This window comes from Puma concolor, chromosome E3 (assembly GCF_028749965.1).
Source record: "Puma concolor isolate L17-30 chromosome E3, mPumCon1.1.hap2, whole genome shotgun sequence".
Taxonomy (NCBI): Eukaryota; Metazoa; Chordata; class Mammalia; order Carnivora; family Felidae; genus Puma; species Puma concolor.
The window spans coordinates 40,443,498-40,468,969 of NC_141682.1; the positions used below are offsets into that span (position 1 = coordinate 40,443,498).

Below are 25,472 nucleotides of genomic sequence, written 5' to 3' on the forward strand. Positions count from 1 at the left end.
TCATTCATAAATACACAACTTTATTCGCTATTTTCAGGGGAAACTTAGGCTGTAAGCTGATAAAATACGGATACCTAAAAAAGTATAAAAGTATAAATATCCCCTTAGAATAAATTTTAGTGAATTAAGTCTTAATATCTTTAAATTAAAAAACAACAAGCCTATCTATTATGTCAAGGTCACAAATCAAACGACGCTAAGTGGCCAGCAGGGCCCCACAGGTACACCCGTAGGCCACTAAGGGGCTGCCCCCCTCCCTGGGGCTCACCGGGAGGGCGGGTCACGAGGACCTAAATGTGCCCTATAGAAAGGTTGCTATGAACGGTTGAAGCCAACAGTCAACAACATACAACAGACCTTACAAAAAGGAGGAGGTAAGTCCTGGGTGCTGGAGAAGTAGGTTAATCAGGTCATTGGCAAAGGAGAAGAGGGCACAGGCGAGAAGCCTCCAGAAGCATTGGAAACGAAGCATGTCAGAGCCTCCGCCCCACCCAGCAGCGGTCAGTGCGCACAGCGATCCTAGCAAGGAAGGCGAGAGCTGCACGTCCGAGCCAGGCCCCCCGCACGTGGACAGCCCCCACGGCCAGCTAAGGAAGGCCTGTCCTCAGAGCATGCGAGCAGCGGTTCCTATAGGGATTCTAGTGGCTCCGATGTCAGGTCGTGTGGGCAGAGCCCGTGCAGGTCGTGTGAAGTCTCAAACACCCCAGAAACACCAGAGAACTGCATAGTTAGACAAAGAAAATGAGAGAGCCGGCAAGAGAGATTTGTGATGCACTGTAAACATCCAATTTTCGGCGTGACCCGGAGTTTCCGCTCCGGAAGCCAGGTGGACAGGCCTCCCGCCCCGGCCTCCATCCCAGGCGAGACAAAGGCACTGACGGGCAACGGCTCCCCACAAGCCTGAGGGTGGGCCGCACGAGACGGACTTCTGCCTCCCTTTGAGTGACTTAACAGATCGGTCCAAAACGCAGCAACACTTTCAGGCATTTCTAAAAAGTAAAAACGCTAGGTTGTCCATCCACGCTGGGGAAGAAGGGGTGCAAAGTTCTCTTGCCTGGAAAATACAAATGGAGAAGCCTCGACTGTTCCAGGCAGGGTCAGGCCGGGGGAGCCTGGCTCTGAAGGAGGCCCGGGCCCACGGCCGAGGCCCGGAAAGTAGTGAACACGCGGAGGCCGCCTCTCCCAGGAGCCGCTGGGGCTGCGAGACACTGCCAACCGCTCCCGCCTGGGAGGCAGAGCAGACTCCCCGACCCGAGGACCAGGGCCTGGTGCGCACGTGGGTGCCAGCGGGCACCCAGAACCCGGGCCATGGCGCTGCAGCCGCTTCCTACCAGCAAGGCCCAGGCTCCATTATAGACTGTTTATGTAGCACCAAGAACGCTGTCCTTTAAATGCTCTTCGGTGATTAGGCTGGCTGGAAGCATCCTGCCTTGGGCCCATGCGGCACACGGGATACCGAGTGGGGGCCCCGTGGGGACACCCACCTGGCCAGCACGCCTCCTCCGAGTGGGGATGCCGGGCCTCAGACAGCTGGTCCCGTCTCTCACCACCCACCTCAGAGGCAAAAAAGGATCCACACCCAGATCTCTAGAGAAATTGTCAAAAGCAGGTTTCTTCTCACGGCCAAGCTTCCTCGACATGGCAGATCGTTGCATCTTGGGAAAAGATAAAATGTTTCTTCAGCTGTCAACACTATGCTTCTCACATCCTCGAACCCCGTTCTTGCAAAATCTGAAAACGCCAAACACAGAGAATAAGGACTCAGGCGCCGGACAGGGCTTCGGCCTGCGGCCAGCTGGGAGCCACGAGGCCCCAAAGAGAGGCGCCCTGCACCAGAAGCAGGGCCCAAGAGCCCCAGTCCACGCCCGGGGGGCCCCAGGGGGCCAAAGAGGCCAGCACGAAGGTCAGGGGCAGAGAAGGGCCGGGAGACCCCACTGAGGGGGCCGTCTCACGCACCTCTGGCCCTCTGCCAGGGGCCCTCCGGCTCTCCATCCTGGCCCACGGCAGACATATGTGCCCCCACCTCCCACACCAGTGGCTCCTTATCAAGGGCCCAGAGGTCCTCTGAGAGCCACCCCTGCTCTTCCCCCCCGAGGGCGCCAGGGCTTGTGGGACAGGCACCAAGTCCTGAGTGTCCAGCCTGGCTAAGTCCTGGGCTGCAGACCCGTGTATGACCAGGTACCGTCGGTCCCCCAACAGCCTGCTCCTCTTTCTTTTTCCGTGTCCCATCACAAACCAAGTCCCCTCGGTGTCCCCTCAACCCTGCACTAATCACAAAGCCCGGAAGCCTGAGCCCCCAGGACTACCCCATCACCCCCAAACCCACCAGTTCACCCTGCACGCTGCCCAGCAGGGCTGACATTGTGCTTCACGGTGTGCTGGCCTCCCTGTGACTGGACCGGACACCTCAAGGGTGCCAACCCCTCCTTGCCGCAGCCCCGCAGAGCCCAACGCTCCTCGGCCACGATGCCCGTCCCTGTGTCTGTCACTCCTCCTCGGCATCTCAGGGACAGAGCAAGGCCCCCACCCTCCCTCAGCCCCGGCATCTGTGCTTCCCACCCCCAAACCAGGCTGGGAGCTTCTCAAGGCCTGGAGCTACCTGGGGACAGGCCTGAGTCCTGGCAAACACCTGCGGCGCCGAACCCCACGCAGACCAGGTTGGGGAAGGGACTACCCTGTGTCCCCAGGTGGGGGCTTCAGAGCTGGCAGACCTTGTGGTTTCGATCAATATGTACGGTATGGCTAAACACCAGATAACCACGAGAAACGTCCTGAGTCCCGGCCTGGCCCAACCCAGCCAAGGTGGGCACCGGAGATGGCCCACACTGTCGGCAGTGTGAGAGCTGGCCTCCTGGAGGCATCTTCTGCTTGAATTCCGGAGTTTAGTGAGATATGGCTCTGAGGACACCTTGTTTCTGAACCCTGGACCCAGGCACAAGGTGGACTGTGCCCCGGGAGGGGCCAGCCTGCTGGCACCAGGTCCACACAGCTGCTCTGGCCACGGAGTCTCCAGGGAGGCCCCACCAGCCCCCAACCACCTGCTCACAGGCCAGGGTGGCTGCCCAGAGCAGTGTGGCCACAGGAACGGGGGTACCAGTCACTCTCTGTCACTTGTCCAGAATCACTCAGGAGTCCCAAATTCTTGAGGGTCACTCCAGCCTGTGCCCTGGTGCCTTACATGCCCCTACTGGTCCCTGGACCCGTGCCCAGCACGTCTCTGAGGGCTCCGAACACCCAGGAGGCACGCTCTGGTGCTCTCCGGCCCACTGTGCCCACCACCCGGGACCCCGCTTTTCTTCCTGTACGGTGCACCTTCTGCTGTGATGGGGGAACAGCACCCCAGATTGAACATCCCTCCTCAGCCCAGATGGACCCTGTCTGAGGGACACGGCCCAAGGAGGTGACCGGGATGATCGTACACACCCACTCAGCCCTTGCAGGTCCCTTCTGTTCTCAAGACGCTGGTCCCAGCCCCAGCCCCAGCCCCAGCATCTTTGCTGTTTGCAGGGCAAGCCAGAATCGGTGGGAGCCCATGAAACAGAGCTGCTGCTCACCTTGAGGGAGCCCAGCAGAGGAGAGGAGCATCTGAGATCACAGCGGAAAGGAGGAAGCCTATGCGACCGCAACGTGGCCCAGAGCAAGGTGACAACACAGGAGGGGCTGCCCCACCAGAGTGAGGCCCAACTACCGCCTCCTAACAAGGATAGAAAACCCCTCCCAGGACCTGTGACAGTCACAGGCCAGGCCACCCAGCGGCCGCCTCCCACGGACACCAGCTGTGTCCCTCAAGTCCCCGGCGGACGGGCCCAGGCAGGCTGACGCTGCTTCGGCGGGCCAAGCCCAGGCCCCTAGGGCAGCTCCCCGGGGAGGAGCAAGATGAACCGCGGGGGGCAGGGGCTGAGAGAAGACTGACCTCCCGGAGGAGGTGGGTGCAGCCAGCGCCTGGCCGGCAGGCAGGCTCCCCCATGCTCCCCCAGCGCCCGGCCAGGCTCATAGCACAGCTCGGCATCCGGCCAGGCCGATCCAGGAGCCCACGGCCCATGTGGCTGCTGAGCCCCAGGCGCGGCAGCTCCGAACAGGGGGCCACTAACACAAACTACGCATGTGGTCTCAGAGACTTCGAGGAGGAAATTAAGTATCTCCACGATTTCTGAGGTTCTGGACGTACTGAATTCACAGTATGAGCACAAATTTGCCTTTCTTTGGACTTTCCCACCGTGGCTACTGGTGAGCTTGAAGATACACAGCAGACTTGCACTGCAGGTCGCTGGCCCAGACCAGGGCTTGCAAACTTTCCTTAAAGAACCAAATAACAAATATTCAAAGACGGGAGGGTCGAGAGGCAACACCGAGGATGTTGTATACTTATACGATCATCGAGAACATAACTAAAGATGGAAATGCCGCTCTGAGTTTGCAATCCCCAGTCCAGAGTTCTCACGGCCCGACGGCCAACCTTTTAGTGCTCGGCTGGCTGCACGCCTTTGCCGAGCTCTTCCCGGGTCAGACAGAGGCTGAGGAGCCCCGACCTGTATGGCTTGGCCCGAGAATGGGGGCCCTGGAGGGAGCAGGGGAGCTCCTTGGATGACACCTGGCTCGCCCACCAGCAACCTGCCCTCTCTAGGTGACTTCCTGTGCTCAAGATGAGGGCACAGAGCAGGTGGCCCCTGCTGGTGGTCAACACAGCTGGATTCTAGAGCTGGGCAAGGGAAGAGGCCAGGAAACACAGGGACGTGGGGAGCAGCTGTGGGCCGAGGGAGCATTAGCGGAGCCCCTCATCATAGGACAAACGGAAAGAAAGTCCTCAGAGACTCCCCTCTCTCAGCATCCCTTGTGTGAAGTTCAGGGTGAGAGGCGCTGTGGGCTTTGGCATGGGGACTGAGGTCCACCCGCTAAGGCACAGCCCTGTCTCTGTGGCCCTGAAACCACGGCAGAGTGACAGGAGCGGGGAGCCAGGGTCTGGGTGCTTGCCAGTCCCCAGGAGGGGGCAGGCCCATGTCCTTGGCCCGCTGACCCCCACAGCGAGGAGGTCCTGTCAAGCCTGACACACAGGGCTCTCAGAGACCCCAGCCCAGGTTCCAGGGCTACCCATGCAGATGTCTTAAAGGAAACAGACAGGCTGGCTCCACTGGAGATCTACAGTCAGCGTCAAGCGTGGAAGGTTCTCTGTCAACTACAGGTATGGGAAAAATGCAGCGGAGGAAGGGTTGGGGTCAAGGAAACTACGGTGAGTGGTCAGTTTCAAGGGTGACAGAGCTCACCATGACATTTACACTTAATCTGAGTCATCCCCATCGGGACCCGTCTCCTCGTCGTCGCTCTGGCTCGGCACGCGGCATGCGGCAAGGGAGAAGAAGAGAGGGCACCGTCAGTGCAGGGTGAGGTCGGGGGGCAGCTGGGGGAAACCCACCCAGAGAGGCCGCGTCCACCCAGGGCGGCGGCACTTGGGTTCAGGAGCTCCCATGGTGCCATGTGGTGACGCACACACGGACCTGCCCCACGTCGGGGGTGGTCCTGGGCCCCGAACCCACAGGCCCAGACGGGCCATGGAGAAAAACAAACACATGGCCATTTTCCCTGGGCCTGGCACTCCCCAAGTTCCAGAGTCTTCCTTCCCTCTTTTCAGTGAAGAACTGAACCGTGCCCAATCGAGGTCTGGGCTATGCTGCTGGCTCCAGAGAAGACATGACGGTCTAAGAACGTGACAATGGAAGGGTCAGTGGGCCCGGTGGCTGAAGACTGTGATCAGGCAAGTGGGAGATCGGTCACTGATCAATCATCAGTTGACCTCGTCCAGTTCACCGAGACCAGTAAAACCTCTGGACACAGAGGTGGGGGGCATCGCTGGCGGGCAGTGCGCCACATGCTACCACGGGTCCTGAGTCCACAGACTACACGAGGCAGCTCCGTGTCCACCAGGCCTCCTGGCCTCAGCCACCGCCCCCGTCCCCACGCATCCCTGCCGCCGGAGAGTTCCGCAAGTCCTTCCAGCAAATGTCAGATTGGCAGAGGGGTCCGGGAAGCCCTTGAACCTGCGGTCTCCACCCTCGTGTGGACTGCTGCCCTCACTAAGCCCCCGCCTGACTCCCATCCTCAGGACGCGCAGCACCGCTGCCACCAGGCTGTCCCCCAGCCCGGCCCCAGTGGTTTTCCACGACTTTCTGGAGGCCCCAACCATGGTCCCGCCTCCTGGGGAGCTCCCGCCACTGCCCCCGTTTAGAAGTCACCCTGGCTGCAACACTTCAGAGTGAGGTATTTTTGGAGAGAAAAATAGGGCCACGTTTTCAAAAGCAAAGGGATTTGGGGTCACGCCTGGAGCTTCCTCACAGCACAGACGCAGCTTTCTGCAGCTGAAGCCCCGCCCGAGGGAAATGAGCTCGGGCGGCTGCCCTGGTGAAGCTCGGCCACGAAAACGTTTCAAGTTCAGAAATAAAACCTTCTAAAAATGAACAACTTACACAAGAACTCCGCCTCCTTATGAGGCTGGGGCCACCTTCCACCCCAGACTCCACGGGAGGCTCGTCCCAGGCCCAGTGCCGCGGGGACGCTCCCTGACCCAGAGGCTGCCCTGGATCCTGCACACGAGCTACGTGCTGAGTCCGGGCCGTGGACAGGAGCCCCCCCCTCTGGACGCCCTGTGTCCCAGACAGTCACCCCGTCGTGAAGACACAGAACTTCATGCTGTGATGACCAAGCTGCCTCGAGCCCCACGGAGATGGCCACTTTGGGAAAGCTAACATGCTGGGGGACACTCTGCTGTCTGTTCCTGGGCCCACACCTCCACGGAGGCCCCTGAAAGGGTCACGGGGCAGTTCTGGGCTGGTGGCGATCCGGCCAGAGGCCACCCAGGCCATGAATCTGAGGAAGCCTGGGGAGTCCCCGGTTTAAAGTCATCCTGGCTGCGGCCCTTTCCTGTGCTCACCAGGGGTGCCGCCCCAGCCCGGCCCCCAACCGTGGCCGCCCACCCCCCAGGCTGGATGCAGGCCCAGGAGTCCCGCCAGGTGGTGCCAGCCTTGGCCAGTACCGGACTTTGCCAAGAACGGAAGCATCTGGAGTCAGTGACCCCAGGAGGGAGCCCAGAGGAGAGGCCACTAGAACCTGCCACCTCTGGACAAGGCCAGCCGCGGCTCCGGGCCATGAGGCTACCATGCAAACAAACCCACAGCACAGTCGTCCAGGCATTTATACCCTGGCCGCATTGGCCTCTTTGGCAGGCAGAAGAGCCAGTGCCTGTCAGGGAGCCGGTGACAGTTTACAAGGGGCCGAGCAAGGCGACACTCCCGGTAGTCTGCTGCTTTCGCCAGCCAAACGCGGCCCCCGAGACCAGGATGGATGTGGTTAAGGCAGGTGCCACTTGAGGCGGGGACAGGGGGGCACCCTCCAGCCTGGACGTCCCAAGTCCTCGGGAAAACAACCTACAACGGCATCACTTAAAAGGCAGACTTCCAGAAGCAACTCTGCCCGTTAGAAGATGTGTTGGCAGACGGCATGGGCCACAGAGTCCACAGGGGCTCGACCCAAGGGGGAGCCTGTGTTCAGAGACCCCTCATTCCACCACCTGTGACCCACAGGGCCTACGTGTCCTTCCTTCCAGAACTCTGCTTCTGACACGAGGCGAGAACTACGGGACTGCAAACGACAAGCATGAGGTGCACAAGCCTCCCAGCAGCCTGTGTGGCCGGGAGCGCGATACGAACCGTGAGAAACGACAAGGCCCTAAGGAGACGAGCTCAGCTCTGCAAAGGGCAGCCTCCGTGGCCACAAGCCCCTCCGCGGGCAGGGAGCTACAGTGTCCACGGCTGTGTCCGGAGCCTGCCAGCCCGCAGTCACCCACCTTGGCCTTCTCGCTGGGCTCACTGGTCGTGCCGTACGGGGAGTTGTGCAGTTCCTTGGAGACCACGCATAGGAATTCAGCCTGGTCCTCGCTCCCGTAGTTGTAGGAAGAGCCGATGCTGACCAGCTGGGACAGAGGAGAGCAGCGTGATGGGGTTGGAGCACTGCACACACACCTGCCCCTCCCCGTCCCCCCCACCGCCAGCAGGGAGACCTCGGCCCAGCGCCCACCCGTCCCCTTCCCCCGCCAGCAGGGAGACTCCAGACCAGCACCCACCCCTCCCTCAACAGCAGGAGACCCTGGCGCAGGGCCCACCCCTCCCCTTCCCCCACCAGCAGGAGACCTCGGCCCAGCGCCCACCCCTTCCCTTCCACCACCAGCAGGGGAACCCCGGCCCAGCGCCCACCCCTCCCCCACCGGCAGGGAGACCCTGGCCTGGCACCCACACCCACGCTGAAGACAGCCGGCACTCGGGAGGTTAAGGGACAGGTCTTGGACGAGAGGTTTCTAACGAACTCACGGAAAACGCAGTCCCACAACATCCACACAGCACATGCGTGCACACACGCCGTCCCACAACACACCACGCGTGCCCATCCCTGCTGGGACATCCGGCTCCGTCAGGTTTCCGGTGGGGCCCCCAGGAGAGGGAGCCTGTGTTGGGAGGTCACGAGGGGGCAGCGGCGGCTGGCTCAGAGCCGTGTGTGTGGCTCATCACACACACGTTGCTGCGGCCACCGGGCCCCCTCCCACCAGGGCCGTTAACCGAGGAGGGGGCACAGTAGTGTGGGGAGGGAAGGCAGGTGGAAGGGTCAGCTCAGGGGTGCTCGCCGGCATGCTGTGGCCTCCACACACCTCAGGCTCGGCTGGTGCGGGTGCCCCCCGACTGGCCGACCCGCCCGCCCCAGCTTAGCCCAGAGCCACCACAGGCTCATGCGCTTTTAAACGCAAAAGGAGTCCAAAGAAAGCCTGACACCATGGTGAGGTTTTCAAAGGCAGGGGCACTACGAGCAGCACTGTGGGGGGACGAGGACACGGCGGGGGCAGCGGGCAAGGCCACGCGGCAAGCATACAGCCTTCGTGGCCAGACAAGGGCAGAGCAGGCTGCACGGGCTCCCTGCCGCTCCGAAGTCTGTTCTAGGCTCACCAGCGTGGGGAGAGGTGTCCTACCGCCCGCGAACCTTGGGGGTACACGGCCCTGGGTGCAGACTGAGCTGCAGGCGTGTGGCCCCTGACAACGGTCTGCACGTTCTCACGAGGCACGCCAGCCTCTTCTGAACCTCCCTCAGATCCTTGTTCTGGCCTCATGGCCGATCACTGGTGACCCAGGCGTGGTGGCAGGACCCCTCAGGGGTCGGGGCTCTCGCCCTACTTCTCCCCCAGTGTTTCCCGCTCCTGCTTCTGAGTAGAGCATTTCTCATCGAACATGACCGGTTCTGGAGTTTTGTAGGCAAGAAATGGGAGGAGGACACGCTCCAGGCACAAAGTGGGCAAAGCAGGTTAAGGTTCAAGGGGAAGAGGGGCGCCTGGGTGGCTGAGTCGGCTGAGTGTGTGACTTCAGCTCAGGTCATGGTCTCTCGGTCTGTGGGTTCCAGCCCCACGTCAGGCTCTGTGCTGACAGCTCAGAGCCTGGAGCCTGCTTCGGATTCTGTGTCTCTCTCTCTGCCCTTCCCCCACTCACGCTCTGTCTCTCTCTTAAAAATAAATAAAACATTAAAAAAATTTCTTCTTAAAGATTCAAAGGGAAGAGAGGCAGCTGGCCTGTGTGATGCAGTAGAGACCCGCCCAGAGGGGCTAAGGACAGAGTCCTCAGACTGGCCATGATGACGAAGACAGAAGCCCGTGCAGGAGAGCTGTGCACTGGGCTCCAGGGGAGGGTGACCCGGTCCAGCGACTGCAGCCCCATCTCTCCAGCCCTCGTCTAGGCTGCACGTGAAGGAGGACACCAGGGCCAGTGGGGACTCCTGTCCCTGCAAGGTCTCTGGCATGAGTTTAACGAGGTCAGAAGCCACCTGGACCCCCAGCATGGGGCAGGGCAGGCCTAGTTCCAACATCGTCAGGGACAGAGAGCAGCCCTGGTGGCCGCAGGGACCAACCACTCACCCTGCTGCGCTGCCAGGCCGGAGAGCTGGCCCCAGGTTGGAGGGACGATGCAAACGCCGCACCTGTCCTAGTGACATTTAAGGGCGCTCTACAACATGATCCGTTGTTTCTAAAGACCCACAGAAAAGATGTGGCCTTAATCAGAGGGGAGGCCGGGTGACGCTGTCATTTCCCACCCTCTCTCTGGGCAGGACTGCGCACTGTGGCCAGAACCCACGCCCGACAGAAGCTACTGACGGAGGAATCTTCCAGAGGCCAGAGAGGAGCCTGGTGAGCGGGGCAGTTGCTACGGGGGGCTGGGGGCCAGGCGGGGTCACAAGTCCCAACCTCAGCCCAGACCTGCCCGAGGGACAGGAACGTGAGGGCACCCGGGACATGCCCCGAGGCCGCGCCGGGGCTGCGGCTACACGGGACGGGAGCCGGAGCACCAAGAAGGAAGGAACACCCGCATCCTCAGGGGGGCTGCAGGGCAGCCCCACCGGGAAGGGCATCTGTGCCAGCCGTAGCACACAGGGGCCCAAGCCACCATCTGGTCGGCCCTCAGGGGAGGGGATGCGAGGGGACAAGAGGGTGGGGCCAGGCCAACATACACCGAGGCTGTGGCTGTCAATCCCACACACGCAGGGAGACGCCAGATGGAGACACAGAGAACGGCCCCCCGCAAAGGAGGAGGGGAGCGGGGATGGAGGTCTCTGTGTCGGGGTGGGGGTGGGGCTCCGGGAATAGCCCCCCCCGCCCCCAGACACCAGTCCAATCAGGACAGGGCGCAGGCTGCAGCCCGTGAGGTGTCGGAGGACACGTGGGGACGGCGAACCACAGGCCACGGACGCCTCATGACTGGCCCTCAGGGTCAGCAGCCCGAGGACCCGGGTGGAGCCTTTGTAATTAAAGGTTCCGCGGCAGGCTGGCGGCAACCCAGCCTGGCAGGGGCGCGGTGGGGAGGGGCTCACCTGCTCGAACTTCCAGCCATCAGACATCGTGGACACCATCTGCGTGAGCTCCTCTTCCTGACACTGGAGCACGCGGTACACGTGCTTCACCGGCACCTGGGGGAACCAGAGCCGCAGACGAGTCGGGCCGCGCGCCCTCCGGCAGCCCTGCCCCGTGCGCCAATTCTGGGGACGGCCCAGCAGGGGACCCAGGAGAGACTGCTGCTTGCGTCCTCCAGCTCTCGGGCTCAGGCTGTCGGGCGCAAAGCAACCCCGAATGCATCCGCCAGAGCAAAACCAACGAGCCAGACAGCTGCCGTTTTCCACTTCCTCATCCGCCTCCCCAAGTATTTCTATTTCTAAACTGCAAAATACAGTGAGTCACGTTCCTGAAATCCCAAGAGCACCCTTGGCGGGACGTGGACATAGGAGGACACCATGTGCGAGTGCAGGCAGCTGGGAAGGCCCGGCAGGGAGGCCCGGGGAGCCTCGCAGGACCAGCCTCGGGCTCCGCTGCCAGAAAAAGCTGTGAGACGCTCAGGGCGCTCAGCCCTGAGCCCTCCCTCCTCCCTCAGTGAAGCGGCTTCAGAAAACCGGGCCCACCAGCCGACGCACCCACCCGCGACCTGCACTGAGCCGTGGCCGAGGCTCGGTCTCGGGTGCTGAGAGTACCTCGGGGACTCGCCCGCCAGCAGCCTGTCCTTCTGGACCTGCTCCTCGGGCAGGAGGCGGCGGTCCCAACAGAAAGAGGGAGCACAGCGGGGGATGTGACCCGGAGGTGAGCACAGGGACGTTGAGGCAACAGCGGTCACATGGCCCCAGGCCTTGTGAGGAGAGGCTCCTCTACCGCGTCCCCCCACCCCCCGCAGAGGGGGACACAGAGGCGGCCAGGTGCCGGGCCAGACTGTGTCATACAGCTGGATGGAGGGGAAGGCAGTGGCCAGTGGCCGGAGATGACCAGGGAGCCTGTGACTGTGTCCTGCCCCCTCCTCGGATCCTTCCCGACTGTCAGGGCACCCGAGAGGCTCCCACAGGAGGAAGGACTGGGGACGCTGTGGGCCTAGGACCAGCCACTCTGAGCGGCCAGGTCTTCAACAAGAGTCTGACGAGGGCCAAGCACTCTAGCCAGGGGCCTGCATCGCCCGGTGGGAGAGCCCGCTGGGGGAGGGGAGCGGAAGGGTTTCATGCGGGCGGAGCCTCTAGATAACTGAGGCAGCTCTGCAGGCGCTCCCACTTCCAGGTCCAAGCCCCCCCCCACCCCCACCCCGCCCGGCCCACAGGAGCTGCTCACTCTGCCAGCCAGCGCGGAGCTGACACGACAGCAAACTAATGCCTCAGACCCTTCGACGCCTCCCTCTGCGCAAGATGCCGGACGCAGCCCGCTTCAAACTCTGGCCTAATGGGCGGCAGAGTGGCTGGACCGGCTCCGGCACTGCTGACTGGCCAAGTGCGTATGGGTCCCACGAGGGGATCTGCACCACCAGGCGGGCACACGGAGTGCTGACTGAGCCCTTCTCTCCCCATAAAAGCCAAGTCTTTGTGGAACCTACATTGTCCTGTAGGAACCCCACCTCCACCGTCTACCCCTGAACTCACTGCCAGCTCCCTGCTTGCTTTCCCTCTGGCCACACTAGCCCTCTCAGTGGGCTGAGCACACGCCTGCCACAGGCCATTTGCACTTGCTGCGTCCCTGCCTACAATGCCCTAAGATGTCCACACACCCACTCCACACCCTCTGTGGCAAAGTCTATCCCCTCCCCCTGGAGTGGGGCTCCCTGAGGGTAGGCTGGGCAGGACTGGACACATGTGCCCAGAGTGCAGGCCACAGTGCCAGCCAGCAGCACCATAGGAGGCAGCTAGAGAGCAAGCAATGAGGTGCTAGGATGATCGTGGAGAAAGACCACCGAGACAGGACAGCGCCGATCCTGGGGCCTCGCGCAGAGGCTGCCCCCGGTCGGCAAGAAGGGCGGGGTGCGAGCGGTGCCTATGTGTCAGGCCTTGGAAGCTGCGGGCAGAGTAGCCACTGGTCTTACCTGGGATGTTTTGCTGTCTCGTTCTCTAATTTTGTCCTTTACAAGTTTTATTAGTGAGGTGATGTTGTAAAATTCCGCTTCCTCTAACACTCCTGGAATGGAGAAAAATGCCTAGTTTTCACCAGACCCAAGAATAAATGTTTCACCCCTGTCCTGCCGTGGAACCACAGCCCACCTGGCCCGGCCACTGGCAGCTCCTCAGCCCGGTCCCTTGGGCTTCCTGCAGACACTGCTGCCCTCGGCGGGGCTCCCCAGGATCAAGGGCAGAGGGTGCGCTTACTGACCCTACTCCTAGCACGCGTCACTCCGGGTGGGCTGCTGGGTGCACAGTCACACCTGCACCTATTCCAAGCCTTGCACTGGGCACACCGGGGTGGCACTCTCTCTTGCCCCCACAGCCCGGGGGCCATCTACTGCCCTGAATGTGTGGCCCGGGCCCGGCCGAGTGGCTCCGTACAGGGCTGAGTCAGTTGGTACCTCAGTTTCCCCATTAAACTGGAAGACTGTGGCTGGTTGAGAGGGTGGCTCCCAGCCACCCAGGCATCCCTCAAGCTCCAGGAAAATTCTAAGGAGCAAACCGAGAAGGCCCGGCTTCAAGATCGCTCACGGGCATTCCAGAAGATCTGTCCCGGCCAGACCTCACTCTGTACAACGTGTCCCTGCACTGGCAGCACTAGGAGCTCAGAGCCGTGGACTCCGCTCAGGCCCAACCAGGTCTCTAGGCAACACGGACAGGGTGGAGGAGGGGGTGGGCGCCATCTTTCCTCAGGGCTGCCCTCAGGGAGGCTGCAACCGGCCCCTCAGGCCTGTGTGTGGGAGGGGGGGGGGGGTGGGGGGGGTGGGGGGCTTCACGGCCTGAAGGGCAGGCGGCCCCTTCCCGCACAGGGACCCTACGTGTGCTGTGCTCGCAGGAGCAGACGGGCGGCAGCCGCTTGTCTGCAGCCCCCTCAGAAACAGCCCGTGCAGGGAAGTTTCGTCTGCAATTGTAGAGCTCCACGAGCAGAGCACAAAGGGGAGGCACTGCCACCGACACGAGTGCACGTCCACGAGGGTCACTTCAAGAGAAGACGCCGACCCGGGTCTGGAGGCCCGGAAAAGAAACGACCCGGAAGCGGCGAGGGTGGAAGCAGCAGCCCAGTCCGGTGTGGGCGCTCGTCACGGGACCTCGGTCTCAGCCGGAGCCAGAGCGCCCTGGACCTCGCGGGGCCCTCGTGACATTTTAAGCCGCGCGAACGGCCGCTCCCGGCATCTCTACTTGCTGCGACCGCACGGAACGTCGAGCACAGACAGGAGTCGGAGCCGAGGGCGCAGTGCTGCCCTGGAAGGAGAGCGCACCCAGACCGAGGAGTCCCCAGGGCTCCCACGGCGGGCGTGTCTGTGACCGCCGGAGCCAAAGCAGCGGTGAGAACTAGTGGCGTCCGGGGGGAGGAGCCCCAGCCCCAGCCACATCGCTAACCAGGCCCCTGGAGCCGCCCACGGTGGGGGGGGGGGCGACCCGGCCCCTCAACTGTAGCAGGCCACGAAGTCTCCGCTTCCGGAGGAAGACAGGGGGAGAGGCAGCGAGCCGGCCCCATCTCTCGGAGACACACGCCTGCTGCCCCACGGGGCACATCTGTGAGGCCGCCAGGAGCCAGCGAGGGGACGCAGGCACCCGGGATTTCTGCGGGGATGGGGGTGCTCGGGGCCCAGCACACGGGGCCTGTGCTTCACAGGGCAGCTCAGGCTCAGAGGGGTCTGTATCTTAGGTCTTCCTAAGGTCCTCCTGCCCACCAGGCCCCTGTCCCCAACTCACCCTCCTCTGCGAGGTCTTTGTTAATGACCAGCTTGCCGTGTCTCAGGTAGTTTAGCACGGGCCCAAAGTAGGTGGGGTCTCTGTCGATTAAATAGGCACCGGTTTCATCCTGCAAAGAACAAAGCATCTTGAGTCCCGCACAAGAAAGCAAGCGTCCCCACGAATGACCCCAGGCCAGGAGGCACGCCCAGGGTTGCGGGGGCGTGGGGTCTGCGTGCGCCCCTTAAGCCACAAGCACACCGTGTTGAGGCTCCGCGCACCTCTGGCCACCTGCAGCCTCGCACCCAGGTCTGTCTCCACTCCAGGTCTGGGCCAAGTGAAGCTCTGTTGGTAGCAGAATCACCTCGCCGTATTCAGGCGGCAAGGCAACCGCAGCGCCACACACACAGCGGAGGAGCTGCTCTGCCTCTTCCCGTCTTAAAGCTGTCCCAACACTCTCCTCCGGGGCGAGTGCCCACGGCCTCCTCACCTCGGGGAGGGGGGTCAGAGGCAGGCGGAAGAGTGACTGCGCGCACAAGCCTGGCTTCCGCTGCAAGGTGGTCCCAGAGCCTCCCAGGGATCGCTGACAAAGGAGCCTCGCCCCGTGCGGCAGTTGCGGAGTCTGTGAGGCCTTCACAACAGACCGTCAGAAGGTGCTTCCCTCCTCTAGGTGGGCCCTGGCTCCTCCCGGGGGATGCCCGGGGCCCCTCTTGAGGGTTAGGGCCCTCTGCCCAGCTGCCGGCAAGCTTCAACCACAGCCCGGACAGGTCCGCAGACACGCCGACCTGGCACGGGGGCGGGGGAAGTTCCGAAGGACACCTCCACGGAGTAGAGCCCACAGAGGCCCACTCAGAATAAGAGGCGTGGGGGGTACTGCCTGTGAAAGCGAGCCACAGCCGTCTGCGGGGGAGTGACGGCACCCCGGGTGTGGGGACGCTGCGGCCCGGAGCCTTGCAGCTCAGCGGCAGGACCCGGGCCCTCCGCCCAAACTCCGGCCAGGACGGGTCACCGCTTGCACGCAGACCTCCCGGGTCCATCCTCGTGCTCCACCCCCACGCCCCCACCCCCATCTAAGAAGCACCTGTCAGACACTGTCCCAGGACCCCTGCCTCCTGTCTCTCTGGACCCCTACTCTTCTCCACGCAAGGCCCAAGGACCCAAGGTCTAGAAAGAAAGAGACAGTGCTGCCACAACACGAAATCAAGGGGGACTCGTCCCCACCCCCACCTTCAGGTGGAAAAGAGTCCAGCACGTGACGTGTGCACATCACCAAGCTCAGGAATGATTCATCGGCTCGCTGCTACCTCGACAGACAGCTGGCAGGTGGTTGGCTGGGGACAGGGCACCCCAGGGAACGTCCCTATCACACGGGGCCCAGGCCTCAGTGGGGCCAGACTGTGGGCTCGAGGACCGGCATCACACTGTGCTTCCCCCACAGGAAGGGTGGGCAGGCTGGCCCCTCGGCTGCCTCCACACGGACTCCCGCACGCCCGGCCCGGAGGCAAGCACAGAGCCCTCCTCCCGAGCCTGCCTCGGGGGGAGCCCGCCTGGACCCAGAACAGCGGGTTCACTGACGGGACCCCAACACGCTAAAGAACAAGTGACCTTGTGTGGCAGGCTGGGCCCCGGGTAACCTGACGCCCGGACGTGCCACCCCCACCAGCGAGAGGCCAGCCTGTCCGGCCCCGCAGCTGAAGGGTGGCACTTAAGCACTTTCCCCCACGGAGTCCCACCAGGGCTCTCCAGACCAGTTTCTTCCTGGGGGTTCATCTCCGTCGGAGGGACTCCGAGGGCAGTAGGGCGGGCAGCAGCGACAGGACGTGGGGCTCTTACCTGGGCTCATTGGGAGGTTTCAATTTCCACAGGAAGTGTGGGGGGCCCTACACCGAGACCCCAAAAATCCCCGGGGCCTTGATCTTGGGCTACTGCCCAGATGATCAGACTGACTCTCACGCTCACAGGCAGGACCTCCTCTGTAAAAACCCCGCGTCTGAGCAGCCGAGCGTGAGCAGCACGCTCCAGAGCTGGTGAGTGTGGTTGGGCCGTGGACAGGTGGACGGACCCTGGACACTGCGGCCGGCACGCTGACACAGGGGCGAGGGGCCTCAGCACCTCATGGGCTCGTGCTGGGAATGCGGCCCTGGGGCCTCCATCCTGTGGCAGCGATAAAGGAAAGTACAGAACACGGAAACAGAACAAAACAAGACACCCCAATTCAGAAGAGAAGTCTCAGGCTGCTTAAGCAAAAGCCCAGGGAGAAGCGTCTTGGCGACACCCACAACGCCAAGTGCGGGAGCGGCGCGGGCGCGGGCAGGACCCGGGTCTGGTCACACTTACGACAGGCAGCAGGGAACTAGAGCAAGACGTCAACGCCGGCTGCTGGCGAGACTCGCGGGTCCCCCGTCTCCTCTTTCTGTCCTGCCCTCCGTTTATATAATGAGCGTGTGCTACATTTGTAGAGTGGTGAGGTTTGTGTTTTTTATAAAAGAGCCAGAATTAAGACTGCTTCTTGACAAATCATTTCCCTCTGCTGACCTTCCCCACTTCTCAGTGAATTAGCGTCTGACCTACTTGCTTAGTGCTGGCTTTAAAAATATACATGTACCTTAAAGGCTTAAAACGGGGGAAGCTGGCCTTGGCTCCTGAACGGTACTGAGCGCCAACACCCCTCAGGCTTTCAGGCCGCGCACCCGGAGCGGGCGGCTCGCTGGTGCGCAGGTCGGCTGGGTGCCACTCCCAGTGGGCCCCCCCTCCGAGGCTGAGCCCAGCGTCTCCATGGGAAGCTGGAACCCTGCCTCCCTGAGCTTAGGCTGCTAGACCGTTGGCCCCACACGGAGAGGCTGCCGGGCCACAGAGATCATCAGGTCCTGGCCATGAGCCCCGTGCTCACAGTCATTTCCCGGAGAGGAGCCAGCGAGCGACCAAAGGTAGGGCCAAGCCCACATCACGTGCTCTCCCAGGAGACACCCAACCTGCAGTCCCTCAGCAGGGAGGCAGGGAGGCCGATCCTGCTTTGAAACCACCCGGGAGCCCCGCCCACCCCGTCCACTCCTTTCGGGGCCCACCAGCCACCCTTAGCTCACATTGCTGGATAGGAATCAATGCTCCGAAGGGGCCGGAAACACAGCGGGCCACCCAATAAACAGCCCCCTAACCTGAGGTTCTCCCTGCCCACTCTGCGCCCAGAAGCAAAACCTGGCTCTCAGGTTCAGGGCAGGATCGAATGCGCTGCCCAGCAAAGCACCGTGGACAAAGCGGGGGCCGCTCACCCCTCAGGGGTCACTCCATTGACACAACCACATGGTCCTGAAAATGGCAATGAGGAGCGAGGGCCAGGGGTGTCAGGCTCTCACACAAGATTCTAAATGGAGAATGATTTGGAGCGCCTGGGTGGCTCAGAAGGTTGAGCGTCCAACTTTGGCTCCGGTCACGATCTCGTGGTTGGTGAGTTCCAGCCCCGTGTCGGGCTCTGTTGCTGACAGCTCGGAGCCTGGAGCCTGCTTCCCATTCTGTGTCTCCCTCTCTCTCTCTGCCCCTGCCCCCTCGCACTCTGTCTCTCTCAAACATAACGCTAAAAAAAAAAAAAAAAAAAAAAAAAAAAATCAACGACAATAAATGGAGAATGATTCTGTTGACATGTGAGCGCTCTTTGGGGAGCACCTTCAGTCACCTTCACAACCTCCATCAACACCCTGGGAAACAGCGTCACCACCACTTGGGTGCAGGAGAGAATGCACAACCACCAAGACCTGAAGAGGGCGGGGTGTCCTGAGCTAAACCAAGATCAATTCTGTCAAATTTCCCAGTTGAAATCTAAATGCAAAAGCACAGAATCCTTCCTCTGAGCACAAACCTCTGCGATGAACCTTATTAGAAATACTTAGGTTTTACTCTTAAGTTATCCATTTTTTTTTTTAATTTTTTTTTTTTCAACGTTTATTTATTTTTGGGACAGAGAGAGACAGAGCATGAACGGGCGAGGGGCAGAGAGAGAGGGAGACACAGAATCGGAAACAGGCTCCAGGCTCTGAGCCATCAGCCCAGAGCCCGACGCGGGGCTCGAACTCACGGACCGCGAGATCGTGACCTGGCTGAAGTCGGACGCCCAACCGACTGCGCCACCCAGGCGTCCCTTAAGTTATCCATTTTAAGTGACTATTTCAAACTCGTACGTAAAACCTTCAACCCCTGCCCTCTTCTGTTTTGTTTTCTATAGTTTGTCAAAGTCTTGATCCCAAAGAGGCCTTAGACGTCCCCGATTACGAACGATGAAATGGAGGCACCAGACACATGTGTGAGGCACTGGAATTCACAACCACCCCCACCCCCGCCCCATGCCCAGGAGTGCCAGCTGGTTCTGATTTAGCGCTCCCTGCACGAGCCCCGAGATGCCCTGTGTACCCTGAGAGCTGACACACCCTTGCGCACGTCAGGGGAACATAGGAAACGCAGGACTCTGGACAGAGACAGGGCACGAGTGTCAGGGTCCTGGGTCATTCCGACCCTCAGCACTGCCCATGGCCACCAACGTCCTCAGACCTCAAACTGCACTCGACTCGCAGGGCCCTCCCCCCAGGATGTCCCAGATGGCCACATGTCAATTCAACTTGGAATTTAGGATGACATACACGACTCACAAGAGCTCGCCAAGCAGCAAACCCGAGCGTTCGTGTGAAGGGCCCACCCACGTGGGTCCCGCCAGACCCCAGGGTACATGGGGATGCTTCACCGTGACCGGTTCAGGTCGGCAGGGCCGGGACCCCCTGGGAGCAGACGCTGCATCCACCGTGCACGCAGAGGCGGGTGCCGGTCACGCTGGGGCAAGGGGACCGTCCTGGGCAAGATCCCGTGACCGGACCTGCCAGCCCGTGGGCCAACCGTCCAGGTCCCAGCTGCTACAACACTTCTGTCAGGTGCACCCCTCCTTAGAGACATGCCAGTTGCAGAACACCTGCACGCAAACCCTCCACAGATGCCACGTTACTTACTTTGGTGGTGGGCATGCGTGTGTTCACTATAAATCTGCTGGCATGAGAAAATCAACGAGCGACGGGAACAGGCGGGCACCATGACTCCCTGTGGCAGAAGCACCACACAGGAAGGACCCAGGGTCCCCGACCACAGTGCCCCCTCCACTGACTCGGAGGCGTGGCCGCCTCCAGGCTGGTCCCCAGGCCCCTGGGTGTCGGCTACGCCGGGCCCGCAGGCAGCACACTGCAGCCAGGGCGCCTTGCCGGAGGCTCACGCCGAGCCCGCTGCTCCGACAGCCACCGCCCTGCTGCCTCCAAGGTGGCCTCTGCCCTCTGCCTACACTCGGCCCTGCTGGCAGACCCGGGTCAGAGGATGCCCTTCGTTCCTGCTGGGACCGAAGGGCAGGCCCGTGGCCCCTCCGCTGCCTCAAGCGACGACCACCTGGTGCACCGCGCTGCCTGCCTCTCCCTTGCCTGTTTCACAACTCCTACCTCCGCCTATGCGCTGGAGCTGGTCCAGCTCATCCGCTCCAGGACTGCTGCCACCCAACCCTGACTTGCAAAGATCCTGGAAGCCCAGCTGCCAAGGAAACGAGAACCCACCGGAATGTGGACGACGGGAAGAGACACTCGTGTCGCACCCACACTTGGATGCCTCAAGCCCATTTCATTCATTGGGTTGGATGGTACCTGAACCCTGGAGCTGCGCTCTCCAGGCTCAAAGACCTCAAATTTCTTGCAAGAAAACTCAGTAGCTGCCCAGGAAGCTGTGTCCCTCCCCCATGGCACTGGTGGAACTGGGAAGCCGCCCTCTGGGGCCTGTCCTAAGATCGGCCAGGAGCTCTGGGGTGGGGAGCAGGGGCAGCAGGAGGGCCAGGCTCCCACACGCTGCCCTGGGAGGCCGGCCGAGGCTTGCGGTGGTTCCAAGAGTATACACAAGAAACAAGCAGTAACAAAACAAGTTCTGAAGGGGAGGGCAAAGAGTTCTTTCTGAAAACCAAGCGAACAGTTAAGACTGCCACCGGTGCTCTCCGTCTACTGCAAGGAGCCCGCACAGGCGCTGGGCGGAGGTGCTGTGACCTACACCCTCCTCCTGAACTCATAAGGCTCCTCCACAACTCGGGCTCAGAGAGGTGCACCAGCTTACCCCAAGGCCACACAGCGGGTTACGGTGTGTCCAAAGTCAAAGTCAGGCCCGAGTCCCCAGTCTACCTCTGCCACCAGAGAAGACGCTCCGTCTCCCTAGCTCCATACCGACATGCTCTGCAGCATGGGTGGAGCACCCTGACCATGTACAAACGTCCCCTGGTGCGCAGCAGCTCCTTTAATGGACTTTAAACACTGTTGGCCCGGAGCGTCCTGGAAGGGAGCGGCGAGCGCCCACTCACAGCCGAGAGCAGCCACAGACGACGCGCAAACGGGCACCTCGGCGTTCCCATAAAACTCGATTTGCAAAATCAGGCAAGACACCTGATGGAGGGTAGTTTTTTAACCGCTGCTTTAAAGCAAACTCGTCACCGTCCTGCTAGGCAGGAGCAACGACAGGCTGCATGTGCAGAAAGAGGAAGCGCTCCGGAGGGCCAAGCGTTTCCGCCTGGGCTGCCCTTCGTAGGCTGACGGCGGGGACAACCTCAGGTGCCGGCAAGGCAAGTCCTTTCTCAGGGCTCTCCGGCCTGGGCTCACGGGCCGGTCCAGGTCCGAGGGCCATCCGATCAGGTGCCCTGTGAAGAGGAAATGTGGGCACCACCAGCAAGCACCTCCCCTGGGGGAGGGGAGAGGCTGCTCCCAGCTCAAGGGGGGCCCCTCTCGCTCGGGTCCCAGACCAGCCACGGCACGCGGTCGGGGCTAAGAACACGCTCAGAGCCACATCCTCAACCAAAGCGTGAAATGCAACGTACCCAAGTCTCAGGACACCCACTCAGGGCCTCAGGACGACACAGCTGTCACCAGTGCCCGGGATGGTCTTAAAAATTTGGGGAGTTAGCCTTTCGCCTCTGAGCTGGTTACACGGAACGTAATCTGCTCTTTCCACTCTGAGGAATCCCCACTGCTCTTGCCAAGCGACTTAAGAGTTCGTACCTCCACCCACACCCCCGTCACTTCACCCTGTCTGTAAAATCCCTTCCACTATATTTCCAACCGAAACTCTGTCTGAAACTCTTGCCAACACCGAGTCTACCCGGAGTGAGCACAGGCAAAGAACTGCGAGCGACATGTCGTCAGAAGCACTGTGACAAGCCCCACCCCTCCAAAACCCATCTGACGCCACAGCATCTGCAACCCCGGAGCCAGGACAATGGCCCCGTCAAAGGACAAAAGCTCATGTTTTCTCCGGGCCTGGCTCGGCAGCAGACACTGAACCCACCTCAAATCCTACTTAATCTGAGTGGTTTCAAACCACCAAGTAGCAGTATTTCCTGTTTCCCTTTTAACTCCTAAAGCATCTCCACACTGAAACAGGGGCTGATTCAGCTCTAAACAAACTCTAACCTGTTTTCAACAATGTCTAATGGGCCAGGTACCACGGAATACAAAGAGACTTAACCCAAATGAATCACACGTCAAGTATTTACAAAGCACTTCCGGGAAGAAGAATCACGCCTGCCCTGCCCCTTACAGGAGCCTGGGAGAGAGATGGCCCAGGACAGCAGAGCACATACTGAAATGAACACCCCAGACACAGCCCCGCCGGAGGAAACCCCAGGAGGAAGTGAGAATTCGTGCTTGGGCTGTCCGTAAAGAGAACGGCACGGCAGCAGTGGGCCCAGAGTCAGAACATGAGACAAGAGGGTAAGGGTCTGGAGTTCCGAAAGGGTGGGCGGTGGTCCCAGGCTCAGTCCTGAGACAGGGAACATGGATTCGGGGGGAGGGGGACCGGTCGCAGCCCCGCCCCCCACTCTCCCCAACAACCTGTCTGTCCACATCTTCAGAAGACAACCTGTCTGTCCACCCTTGGTCCACATCTCCCACACGGCTTCCAAGCTCCAGGCACTCTCCCAGTGAACTCCAAACCCATGGGTTCCTGGTCTCCCATTTCTTGGAACAACTGCCCTTCAAGTCTCCCCACCCAACCCCTAGCCACACACCAGCTTGCTGGAGCCCAGGAGCTCGATCAACACTAGTCAGACGCCCAGCTGGAATCTTCCACCAGGTCTGTGCTGACGTCCAGTCCTAGGGATATCTGCCAGGTATGTTTTCATTCGTTTTAACTACCGGCTGAGGGCTTCGAGGCTTTGACACGTGCATCAACATCCTGTTCCTCGTTCATCATGGAATCACTGGCATCCCACTTCTCCAAACACCCTTCCCCTCCGCCCTCATCCTCTGTATCCTCGCTCAGAGTCTAAGCATCCGGGAGCAAATACGGGAGGCATTCTTTCATCGGAACCAAGAGGGGAAAAACTGAGAGGACCCAGTATCTTACACATTTTCTTCTCTTTGAAGTAAAGGTACTCTACCACCGTGACCGGTGTGAATTGACACCACTCCTTCTGGCAAATTCCCATCATCCGTGACAAAAACTAACCCTTATTTGCTAACAACTCCTCTGTGAGACAAAATCTGAATCTGCCGCTTCATGTTCTAAATTTCGGTGTTACAATTTGGAAGTGAGATGTGGTTAAGTGGATGATGATGACAGAAAGCAACATGGATATATGCTGCTACATTAATTACCTCCCCCAAAGGACGATTATTACAGCCATGCATAATTTTTTAAGCAGTTTTGAGACAGCAAAATAAAGGGATGGGTTGGCTTAACTGTGCAAGCTATCGTTAATTGGGTCTTAATTGTATTAGTGAATAGAGAGACTTTGCCTCAAAAAAGAAAAGAAAAGAAAAGAAAAGAAAAGAAAAGAAAAGAAAAGAAAAGAAAAGAAAAGAAAAAGAAAAAGAAAAAGAAAAAAAACCAGTGGACAAGAGCAATTTCAAATCTGATTCAATACACAAAACAGGAACTCTCGAGTAGAAATGCAAGTGAATGGCCACTGTGACCCACTGTTTTAAAAAAAAAAAAAAAAAAAAAAAAACAACACAGTAAGACATACACCCACGCTATAAAAGGAAAATCACAGCAAACAAAAGGCTATTTCTACCCTGGAGATGACTGTCATTTTCTGGGAGGTCAATTCTCTGAGAGTGGAGAGCTCGGTCAAATAAGCAATGGAAACCGCTGGGGGTGGTGACAAGGGAGACTAGACTGCCAGCAACTCCAACCCTGATTTCTACCAACGACAAGTGGTGTGGTGGTAACTCAGGAGCTCTCGTTTCCTGATGGTAAGGTCATGCCACACCAAGGATGGTCTCTGTCAGCCTTCTTGAACCTGAAAAGGGATCGGAGTCCTTCTGGGAAGACTTATGCCTGGCAAACGTTGAGCTGGCGAGGCACAAAGCCAAGTGCAATTATGTAGGCTCAACTGAAAAGACCCAGCAAAGTTAGAAGGATGTGAGCTGCCTGGGGTAAACGCAGGTAACAATTATTCTTACAACAGGGCCTTTTCGGAGTTTCAATCCAGACAGCTCCTGAGAAGCTCTTCCTCGGCCACACAAGACTTACAGAGGTGATAGTATAGCTTCTGTATCGTCTGCACAGGAGTACGAACGCTTGCGGAGACGAAAGGCACGCTGCAAACCTAGAAGCTCCTATCCTTTCGGAAGAGCAGGGGAAAAGCGGACGGGAAAACAAAAAAATTCCTACCTAGTCCCTCCTCGCCACCCCTTAACACGAGCAACATTTTCTGTGAAAAATTATTCGACGGGCGGCACCTTCTCAGTGTTGAGTGGGTGCACGTTGTGGCCGTAAACGAGGGAGCGCCAACTCTCTAAATGCAAGTCACCGGGAAAGGCAGGTCACCCGTGTCAACACCCCCACCCCCGCCCCCCACGCCAACGTTAAGTCGAGCGTCTGGAATGAGAAAAGATTAGAAGACGCCAGGGTCCTTCGATTCCAGAGCCAGTTAGTACACGAAGACACAGAAGAGAAGTTCACACACCAGGGGCAAAAGAACCCAGAGGGGGAAAGAAAGTAGGTCCACGGCACGGTCCGGGGTCTGGGAAACCTCCGCCGAAGAGAAGGCGAGAGAGAGGCGCCCGAGGTGGGCCGGCTGGGAAACCCGGAGGGCGGTGGGCGACAGGGCGCCGTCCTCTCCTCCCCCGGCCCAGGGCGGGGGGGTCGGGTACCCTCGGGCCGGGCGGGTGACAAGGGGCGCGCGGGGCTCGAAACCCGAGGCGCGTCTCCTCAGCGCGGGCAGGGGGTGTGCGGCGGGCCGCTGCCAGGGCTGGCCCGCGCGGCCCTCACCTTGTCCGAGTCCAGGTCGGGGTCGGCCTGGCACAAACGGTACAGGAAGGACTTCGGGTCCCGGCACAGCGTCTGCCGGGTGGTGAGGAAGTAGGTGCCGCCGACGTTGAGCCGGACCCACTTGGACACGCTGCCGGGGCGCTGGGCCAGGGCGCCGAGCCCCGCGCTGCAGCGGCGGCACAGGCCAGCCCCCAGCCCCGCCCCGAGGCCGCCCGGGGCCGGCGGCAGCAGCTCGCAGTGATTCTCCGCCATGATCCCAGCAAGCCCCGCCACAGCTGCCGTCTACCGGAAGCGTCCAGTCTTTAATACCGTCCTCCGAACTCTGTCCCGCCCATGGGTCCGCCCTCGTAAAGCGCCCGCCCTTGTGTCACGCGGCGGGCGGAAGTTCCGGTCCGGAAAAGCGGCCGGCCGAGCCCCCTTCCGGCCGGAGCTGGGCCTCGGGCTCGAGGGGCTCGCCGGCCTCCGCCCCGCGCGTGCGGCGTGCGGCCGCCGCCGGGTTCCGGGCCCGGAATTCTGGTGACGCCCGCGCCGGACCC

At 60.7% G+C, this 25,472-nt stretch overlaps 1 protein-coding gene across 2 annotated transcripts; it reads right to left on the bottom strand.

Annotated features, from left to right (window-relative positions):
• Window positions 1-25,227, bottom strand: KCTD5 (potassium channel tetramerization domain containing 5). 2 transcript variants are annotated; one of them, XM_086691529.1, is made up of 7 exons: window positions 24,937-25,227; window positions 14,692-14,800; window positions 12,900-12,991; window positions 10,888-10,983; window positions 7,835-7,960; window positions 5,262-5,320; window positions 1-1,731 (listed from the first exon to the last, which is right to left on the bottom strand). In XM_086691529.1, exons 1-6 carry the CDS (start codon window positions 25,186-25,188, stop codon window positions 5,276-5,278), a joined length of 720 nt encoding a protein of 239 aa, XP_086547655.1. In that variant the 5' UTR covers window positions 25,189-25,227; the 3' UTR covers window positions 1-1,731; window positions 5,262-5,275. The 2 variants fall into 2 exon arrangements, with proteins under 2 accessions (XP_086547655.1, XP_086547656.1); XM_086691530.1 differs by lacking the exon at window positions 5,262-5,320 and having other exon boundaries at window positions 24,937-25,226.
• Window positions 25,228-25,472: the final 245 nt, after the last annotated feature.

Coding starts and splice junctions, on each gene's coding strand:
- KCTD5 (XM_086691529.1), bottom strand. CDS start 25,188: ATGGCGGAGAATCACTGCGAGCTGCTGCCGCCGGCCCCGGGCGGCCTC. Junction 12,992..14,691: donor CAAAGACCTCGCAGAGGAGG/GTGAGTTGGGGA, acceptor TCTCCATTCCAG/GAGTGTTAGAGGAAGCGGAA. Junction 5,321..7,834: donor AGCCCAGCGAGAAGGCCAAG/GTGGGTGACTGC, acceptor GTGCCGAGCCAG/AGCGACGACGAGGAGACGGG.